This window comes from Aplysia californica, unplaced genomic scaffold (genome assembly GCF_000002075.1).
Source record: "Aplysia californica isolate F4 #8 unplaced genomic scaffold, AplCal3.0 scaffold00150, whole genome shotgun sequence".
In the NCBI taxonomy this organism is placed as follows: domain Eukaryota; kingdom Metazoa; phylum Mollusca; class Gastropoda; order Aplysiida; family Aplysiidae; genus Aplysia; species Aplysia californica.
Window position 1 is genome coordinate 1,241,662 of NW_004797420.1, and position 10,000 is coordinate 1,251,661.

General features: G+C 39.0%; 1 protein-coding gene across 6 annotated transcripts in view; it reads right to left on the reverse strand.

The window, feature by feature from the left end:
- Window positions 1–8,616, reverse strand: part of LOC101863978 (multidrug resistance-associated protein 1) — an 89,360-nt gene extending 80,744 nt beyond the window's left edge. For 2 of the 6 annotated variants that reach the window (XM_035969490.1, XM_013081889.2), the window contains exons 1-2: window positions 8,370–8,616; window positions 7,536–7,696 (exon numbers count right to left, since the gene is read on the reverse strand). In XM_035969490.1, the coding sequence (XP_035825383.1) occupies window positions 7,536–7,568 (33 nt within the window). In that variant the 5' untranslated portion in view covers window positions 7,569–7,696; window positions 8,370–8,616. Of the gene's footprint in view, window positions 1–7,535; window positions 8,037–8,369 lie in introns of all 6 variants that reach the window. The other 4 variants (XM_013081896.2, XM_013081895.2, XM_035969489.1 and 1 more) reach the window with 4 other exon arrangements.
- Window positions 8,617–10,000: the final 1,384 nt, after the last annotated feature.

Here is a 10,000-nt window from a genome sequence, read left to right on the forward strand (position 1 = left end):
TATATATATATATATATATATATTATGTATGGTCTCAATCGATAAAACAGTCCCATATTTTCGTCAGCAAACACGTGCAACCAGTAATGCAAGAGTCATAAAAAGAAAGTCAAAACACGTAGCTTGAGCACACTTAGATCCGACACTCTAAACCTATTGGAAGCACGATCAGTCCAAGAGTCATGACAAACTATCTAACACACGGAGACCCACATTTTGAATGCACATATTTAAATAGAGAGAGTTCAACGAACCGCTCCCACATTGAAAAATAGTTTTCACATAACAGAACCAACTGTGTAAATTCTCTTCTCTTTGCGTGCAACTTGAACCCCAAACTAATGCAGGGCGAGCAAAAAAATCGACAGCATAGGAAACCGTCCGGTTTTGCCTACATGGTTGAATACTTCAACTATTTAACTTCAAACAGACGAAAAATTTGCATCGCTTATTTGAAGAAAGCTGAGAGCTCTGACAACACGAGTAGAGGTTGCCTAAAATGGAAATATTTGATCGTATAAGAGTGAAATCTAAACGTTAAACGAAAATTTTGTGAAAAAGAGAGAAAAATACCAGAGTTAGAAACCTATACATGTAGCATTTTAAACAGCTGCTTAGGAGAAGAAACAATTCATTGGGTTTGCTTAGAAGAAAATCTCAATTTACACTAACACGGGTCAAACTTTTCGTATAGCTGTTGTGGATACCCAACTTTCGGGAAACTGTAGGTAACAGATACAATGTTGCTTCAGTGATACTCGGGTCATTTGATTATCATTTTATGGTCACCCTGGAGATGCTTGACGACAAAACATGAATACTGACATAAATATTTATTTATTTAGTAGGCCTAGCACAGTGCCTTGGTTTAAATATAGTAGAATTTGCAAGTTGGCCTTGAACATTGTGCAAGAAAGTGACCGTCCGAACATTTTAAATCGTATTCAGGTCGTCAAGTATCACAAAGGACAAAAAGTTTCCCCATGCTATGTTTGAACCAATAATGAAATATAAACTTTTTCATGACCTTGTTAAAAGTGCTCAAAGCTTGCACTTGATAAAAATCCGAGATGATAAGACTTTTACTTTCAACCTTGTGAATCTGTGTCCCTTGCCGTCACGTGTCCTGAGCTCGTGGGATGAGGGACAATCTATAGATGTTGCTTAATCAATGCAATTGAAGGAAGTTTTCGACTTTTAATTCTCCCCCAAAACTTAATCAAAACCATTAATGACCAGTAAATGCTAGCCAAGATGATGGGGAAGTATGATTTAGTAAAGATAGTCCCTATCGACACAATTAGGTTATTTAAGAGACGGAACCTCCGAGTTTAACATCATTCTTCGAAAAGAACGAGCCAAATAGGAAATAATGTGTTCAATCCAAGCAATTAGGGGCACTTTTCTACTTTTCTTTCACCCCCAAAAGGCAATCAAAGCCAATGACCAGCAAACAATTGTCAAGATGAGCTGTTCAGTTTTGTTGTTTTTTTAAACTCTAGACAACTTTGTCCCTCGCGAAATGAAATTTAGTGCGACGACAAACTGCATGTTCGCCTTTTCTCAAAGCCGTCATGAATAAGAAATGAACGGCTACTCTTGGTAACATTATAGGCACGTGAGAACGTTTTATTTCTTTAAAAAACGTGTGGAATCACGAGCATTTATTCAGCGTTGGCGTTTTTGGTTGTACAACAATGTCTCTGGTCCTGGTGAGCGGGACGACACATGGTCTAGGGGACAAACAAGGGTTGTTTTGTTTTGTAATTATCTTGCAGACACACTAAGAGGGCTCTCGTGGCCTTAGAGGTTAAGGTGTTGGCCTCTCATTCAAAGGTCCCGGGTTCGAATCCGGGTAGCGATCGAAACATTTTCTTCTCTAAAATTGTCCTCTTTCACCTTCTTTCCTGCTCTCTGACAATGTTCTGACATCTGCTTTCGTCTCCTCTTTCTGCCCCCACCCCCTCACCTTTTTTGCCCCCTCCTCTTTCTGCACACTTTCTACTTTCTACTGCTACTCCTTGGCCCCATTCTTACTGCTGTCTTTCAGCCACACCCCTGATCTTCTGATAGGAAAGACCTACACCTAGCCTTCTCGGATAAGGGCGAAAACCCTCGGAGGTCCCGTGTGCAAGTTGCGCACGTTAAAGAACCTTTGATGGTCTAAAATCGACAAGAGTAGGCTTCGGCCGCCACAAGGGCAAAATTCAAAATTTCCTACCAATCTGAAAAAGTTTAATCTTTCCCACACGTTCATATGACCTTGTGCAGTTGCGAGCGCCGTAAAACACTCACAAAAAAGACACACTAAAATAAGATCTCATTTGAAAAAAAAATTTTTTTATAGTAGAGGATTTTACGGCGCTCGCAACTGCATAAGGTCAGATGAACGCCAAGGGGTGGGTGTTAACGGAGAAGTCTTTACAGGGAATCAGATTTAGACTGCTCACCTCTCTAGCTTCAAGAGCACAAGGTCTGCTTCGACTATCAAGGCACCTCAAAATAGCAGGTCACAAGAGAGTGACAAACATAAAGAAGTAGAAGGAAATGACAATAGTAAGGATCGGGAAAGAAAAAGCAGCAGTTCCCTGTTGTAGATCAGGCACGCGGCACAGTTATGAGCGTGACATGAGTCAGCCCATTTACAATTCTATTATGCTTGAACGAGAAATGTCCCCCCTTTGGGAATGGCCTATTTAGACACTTCAGTCGGTGGCACTGCCCCGGGGGGTGATCTCATTTTGACCTTGCATCAAATAAGTTGTATTGGAAAAGCACTGAATCTTTCCCGTCTCAAACTATCTACTTTATTTCTTCAGTGATAAAAGCTGACAGGTGAGGTACAAAAGAGTTCAGCAGCTGACAGCTGGTACAACAGATTCAGCTGATAAGAACCTTTTCTAAAAACACCGTCAGCCCATACGCAAACCTTTTTTTTCAATGCCACAATAGCAAAATACTAAGGCATATTATCACAATTCGTTGTGATGAGAGCGCTTATAAATAACATTATTTAACGCAAAGATTTAGAGTGCTTTTCACATGCTTTGGTATCAATCTGTTCCAGATCACTACTCATGACCATACAATTCATTGGGAATTACTTTCTTTAACAATCAGTTCAGATTCAACACAGTGAGGCCAGGCCTAACATGCATTTGTCCAGCTTCTAGTGTATTGGTACCCAAGAAAACATAAAAATAACAAAACACTGAAACAGAGGACTTCTTTCAACAACAAAAACAACAATAATAATAAAATATTAATAAAAATAGCATTTGCAAAGCGCAAATTCCCACTCAACAGCAAGCGCTATGCACTTTACAGTCTTATATATAGCACCCCAGCAGACCTTATAGAAGTCTGAAACAATGACAATGTCAACTCCCTGGGAAGCACACAGTGCAAGCTGACATTTTACAGGGGAGTATAACACTGACAAACTGACAAGATTTTTCTCTGTCTTTGTTGTTAAAACATGAACAAAATTAAGTGTACAACAAATCTGTCCACACATAAACAAGAGGCAGAGAAAGCAAGGGACATTAAATAGAAAGATGGGCGCACTAGTGGCATGGGTAGAGTGGACAAAAAGATGGGGGTTGGGAGGTGAGGCTGGCAGAACCTGAATACGGCTAAGGGTTAGAATCCGAAAGACAGACTTTAAAAAATTACATTAGAGGTGATTTTACGCCCCTATCAACACAATTTAGATCACTTAGCCGGCAGGCTTTCAGCCATGCTGAGAGGGACAAAATCTCAGCAAAAAGATCAAATAGAAAGAGATCTATTTTTCAGTTATTATGACTTGCACAATAAGTATGTGTGACAATATGGGTCACAAGTTCGTTTCTTTGAGATCGCACATACACAAAAAAAAGTGCACCAGAGACAAACAAAATTTTTGAGAGGCAAGTGTGTTTAAAAACAGAGACAAGCAGTGGTCATGAGTACTGATATAGTCCAGATATTTGACACAACAAGAAACGACATAAAAATTATAAGACATCACCATTCATAATATAAATGATACTACTTCAATATTATTCTATATAATGGGCTCTTGAGCTTTTCATGGTCTGACTAGTGAATATATTGAATAGCAGTGTGAACATGTCTTAAGACTTAGAGTGAAGGCATGTTTTTAACTCTTTTTTTGGCTCCACTTTTCACTCTGTCTCACAATCATCAATACAAAGAAATGCTGTACTTTTATCTTATGATTTTATACACAGGGAAGTCAACTTTGGCTGATCATGGTTAATCCAAAAATGTCAACTGAAAGTAGAAATTAGCATCCCAATTTTTTTCTATTTGAGCACTATTTGAGCAAACTCTCTAAGAGGAAAACTTGACTAGACTTAGACCAAACAAAATCCGGCGGTTCCACAGATTTAGGTTTTAACGAGCTCCACTGTATTTCTAATTTTACAAAAGGTTGAACAAAAATTGAGATGAAAACCCAAAAATTTGTAACAATTACACACTATAAATATTTTCAAACCGAATCGATCACGCTAATATGGAACTAATTAAAATTTTAAGTAAACAATAGTGCTCATTCACTTGGAAACAGAAAACTTGAAGTTTACTTACTTGAAAAAAATACTTTGCAAAGCAGAATGAAGAACTTTTAAAAATGAAATTAGGAGGAACAGTTCACATTTGGTTTGAAAGGCAGGAAATGGAACAGTTCTAAGAATTCTTAATTTCACTCTCATGGCAAAAACCTTTTCAGAAGAGAAACTACACGATGTGCAACTCTTTGTGATGTTTAAATATTCAAGCGCACTGGGTGTTCCCAAAACAGCAATAAAATTCTCTTTCTTAAATTTTGGAGAATATGAGGGGGTTCCCATGGAAAAAAAGTGTTCATCCGATTAAGTAATTATGACTCCCTATGTTTGTCTAGGAATTCAGCATAATGAGGCGACGACGTCTTCAAAAAGAATATATTCTTAAAAAATATTCCTTGAAACAGATGATTAAAAAAATGGTTATCTCTCTAAATTTCAAATACATCTCATTTTCCAATAATTCCGCACCCTCCGACGGGTTTTCTCAGAGCTGCACACACATATAATTAATATGCTATGAACATGAATATCAACTTATTCCTGTTGCAAAATATCAGTTTTTTAAAAATATTTCATGGTTTTTAACTAACAATCACACAGTTTTTAAGACTTTTCCTAATTGCGTAGTTAGTAATTTCCGTGTATTGGACCAGCACATCAATTATATGATCAGAGATAGGTGAAGCTCGAGCCATTCATAAGAAGGTTTCTTATTAAAGGGGTCATACTGAAATTATGCGAAAAGACACGAAAAGATGCAAAAAGGCACGGAAAGACATCTGATTTGTGTCCCTACAGACTTCAGACTCATTCTCAGGGTTATTTTGACCAAAACTGGGTTAATCCTTACCATCTACAGCCCCTACAAGTTTGTTATAAAAATATTCCGCCATGATGAACACAGAGACTTAAAAGCCAGACTGGCGCATGACGTTCTTTCGATGTTTCATTTTCTTTTTTGTCACACTACAATCATTATTGTAAAATATTATTGTAATTTTTATATTGTGATAGGACTTCCTTACTTTAAATAGAGCTGGGTACCACTGTGACAAGTGGAACATTTTTCAAAATTACGTTGTTAAACGTGTCTTGTGGATTTTTGCCATCATGCAACTCTCTCCACACGAATTCTTTTTTTTTTTTTTTTGTGGTTTACAGCGTTTGCAACTTTACATCTCAAATAAGAGTATAATGAGCGCGTGGGACACATTAAACATTTTCAGTGGGTAGGAAATTTTGAATTTTGAATTTTGCCTGGGTGGTGGCCGAAACCTACTCTATCGATTTTGGACCACCAAGGGATCTTTGGAGCTGTGTACTACTGTGACAAGAGGGGAAAACTATGTCGTTAAACGTGTCTTGTGGATTTTTGCCATGCAACTCTCTCCACACAAATTGTTTGGGTTTTTTTGGTGGTTTACAGCGCTTGCAACTGCATCTTAAGACCATATGAATGCACAGGACACATTTTCAGAGGGTAGAATATTTTGAATTTTGCCCGTGTGGCAGCCGAAGCCTACTGTACTCTTCTCAGATCGATTTTGGACCACCAAGGGATCATTAATGAGAGCAACTTTGGGACCTCTGAGATTTTTCGTCCTTGTCAGAGAAGGCTAGGTGTAGATCACGTCTTTTCGCATTTTAGTATGACCCCTAATTAACTGGCAAAACTAATTTTTAGTCTACAAATTTTATAAAAAATGTTCTTATATATATATATATATATTATTTAACCCAAAACCTGAATGATCTTGAGTTAGAGAAAGGATCATTTGGCAATCCTCCCTTTCTTTTCTGACTTGAACCTCTAGGTCCTCGAGATTAAAAATAAAAAGGCCGGATCTATTTCTCCGAACGTTCGGGAAAATAAACTTGAATTCTATTTCTCCGCACGGTTTCCGTTCTCGAGATTTTTATAATAAGCGAAAGGAGTGGCCCATGTGTATGTGTGTGTGTGTGTGCGAGTGTGCATGCATGTGTGTGAGTGTGTCTGTGTGTGTGTGTGTGTAAGGTGTGAACGGGTGGGGGGGGGGGGCGTGGAGGGAATTTTTTTTTTTAACAAAATAGATTTTAGTTTTTGCTGGGTGACTAAATGCAAAATATAGGTTACTGACAAGGTCGAGCAGTCTTGTTTCCTTGCAGTACCTTTTGAAGGTATTTTCAAATGAAGTATAGACTAGATAGTCCGCGAACGTTGCCCCAACCACATCTGAAGTATCTGAATATTCATGCAGACATTTAAAAATCTCTAGCTCTAGAAATTGAATTTGATGCAAAAAATGCTTCCTCGCAGAATGACAATATGAAAGGATCACGCCTAAATCTTGCAAATAGAAAGTGGCTATTCTCACCCGCCCGGAAGTTCTCGCAAGATCAACTCCTCCCCTCTTCTCTCTCTCTCCGTCTCTTTCTGAATACTGTCTATCGGTGTGGACGATCAAATTGACCAAAATAAAGTTAAAAAATGATGTTAAAACACAAAAGTAAATAAATTTGGTTGTCTACAAAGATGCTACGGCTATTTAACTTTTCGAATCGAGCCGAACTACGCGGGTCGCCATTTTGTTTAGCCCGGAAATTCTCGCGCTACTCCTCTCTCTCTTTCTCTCTCTCTCTCCACTGCCCACAGACAAAATTGTACGCTTTTAGTAGGCTACAATTGTAATGGAACGTTTGTTCACGGCACAGAATTCTACAATTTTTCTGTTATCACAGTGTAGAATTCTGTGGTTTAGGGTGAACGCAAAATTTGGTGAACGCGCACCGGGTGAGAATAGCCACAAGACTCGCCTGCACTATTCTCACTCCGGGTGAGAATAGAGGTGGCCTTGCAAATAACCCAAAAAATCTCGAGATTGGGAACCGTTCGAGGAATTAGAGTTCAACTTTATTTTGCCGAACGTTCTCAGAAATAGTCACTTCATGATATAAATGCAGTTTAAATTTTCTACTTACCCAGAGGGGTGTTCTGCAGATGCCTTCAGACATTATGAATAATCAAAAGTTGACAATGTAGAACTTGAATGTTGAAAGAAAAACTTTGACTTTGATGCACCAAGATCTTTTGATTGAGGTAGAGGAAGAGTTTCAGTCATGGAGTAAGTTCAATTTCAGTTCTGAAACCCAACGCAATAAATTATAGCACAGTGTTACGTAAATAAGGCTTCCTAAAACTTCGGGAATAGAAGGCTACTACAGGCAAAATTACACAAAATGAATGAATCCGGGAAAAACACTGGGACTGGGTGAAGGAAACTAAATTTGAAAGTCCATAAAAACAGGTCTAGATCTAGATTTAGATCTCGATTGCCCAGACAGTACTCTAGATCTAGCTCCACAAATCATTGGTCATTGTCATTGGCTTGATTGATTATGAGGAATTGGAATCTCTTTTAGCTTGTATGCCTACTCTTGTGAGGTGGTAAGGAAAGCACTGATGACGGTGTTGGAACTAATCTACGAAAAATGAAAGTTGAATGCAAATCAAATGCAAGCAGAGTGAAACTGGGAAAATCTCACGTCTCAGAAATTGTATCACAATCATTTGAATCATCCTATTAGAATGTACAGAAAAATTAGATTCTAGATATTAGATCTAGATCTAGAATCTAGATCTAGATCTAGATATATATATCTATAATCTAGATCTAGATTAGTAACACCTCTTCTAAGATTCTAAGACTTGTCTAACAAGACCTTTGCCTTTGCCTCTTCAGTCTAGATTCCAGTTGTTACAGTTAATCTAGCGCCTAAAGTTACAGAAAAAAAAATCGCTTCGTCATCCCCAACCCAAAAGACCGCTTTTCGTAACGTTGACGTTGACCTCTTGTACGTATCCTGGCTCTGGTGTTAGCCTAAAGTATGAAAAAACAACACTTTGTTGACCACTGTCTCTCGACCCAACACACACACATGGCAGACGTGCTTGTCACAGTTGAAGTAGCCTGCAGTCGGCGCCCAGTGCCCATAGGCCCTACGGTAAACATTACAAGCCTAGGTCTTGATCCAGCCAAGCAATCTACAGACAGGAAGTTGACAAGGGCTCAGATCTACCACCACCCCCGATTCCTGGAGCTTGCTGCTATTCACACGGAAGTGTTAAGAAAAACGGGTGGTGTTCGCTCGCACTTGGCCAAGGCCTGAGAGATAGAACTAATCTAGGCTACATTGTAGACCTACATCTCTGAGGCCTCGATCTCTGGTTCATTTTCGTCAGACAGAGGTTAAAACAAGATAATAACAAACGGCTCAGTTTAATCTTCTTATAAGTCTTTGCATATATGAGTCCTAAAGTAAAAATTGGATAACCAGCAGAATCTAAAAGCCCATTAATAAAGGCTAAAGGCCACCACAAATTAAGGTTCCAACAGGTTTTATTCCTACTTTAATATAAGATTCTTAAAGTATCTTTGCTTTAATACATGCCCATGAAACACGGTTCCAAAAGGGAAAGAAAAAAAAACCTCGCGTGAGTTCCCTTCGAGACGTACGTATAGGCGGTCTTGGGAAGAAATGGAAGAAATGTACAGCTTTCACTTAAATGTGAAGGCCGGATGGTGTCGCTGTCTCTAAAACAATTTGTTGGGTAGTTCATGGCGAACCCTTACTTCTAATTGCTGCGATTCTGCTGTGGCCGCATCCAAAGAACAGTATTTGATACAGGGCCCAAATAGAGAAAATTTCTATATTACCGAATCCAGATTTGGGAAGAAAATATTGTTTGGTTTCTGGCCCACAGATCTAGATTCTAGATCTATAAATGAGTGCAATGGAAAGTTTCATCGCTGGCATGGCACATTAATAAATAGTGAAATAGCTACAACTGCCGAAGGTCTCCCCCCCCCCCCCCCCCCCCTCTCTCTCTCTCTCTCTCTCTCTCTCTCTCTCTCTCTCTCTCTCTCTCTCTCTCTCCCTCCCACGCGCTGGACTCTGGACTCATTTGTATGTTAATTGTTATCTTTCTTTACCTTGACGAAGAAACTAAGTCATAACAGTAAGATTGTTGTAAGGTCCTTAGTCATACTAGAGAGGGTTTAGCCATACCTGGTCATACCCAGTCGAAGTAGGTCACGGTGAGATACAGGAATCGCAGCAGACAATGCACAATGCAGAACAGTGAGAACCCCTCGTTGAGTGTTTGATTAAAAACACGTGTCCTAAACTACGGTACACTATTCATTCTCAACTAATACATGATGTATCTTTAAAAGGGCAGTAAAAACATTACTACTTATACTTACACAATAAGCCAATACATAAAGCAGACCAAGACCGCCTCTTAAATAGCCTTAAATAGTGCTGATAGGTTCGTATTAAGCCTTCACTTACTCGTACATGTAGGCCTAGGCCCTACCAAGTACCAAGAGCACTTCTTAATAGGGGTGACAAATGACGCATTATAGAGAGAGGAAGTTCACACT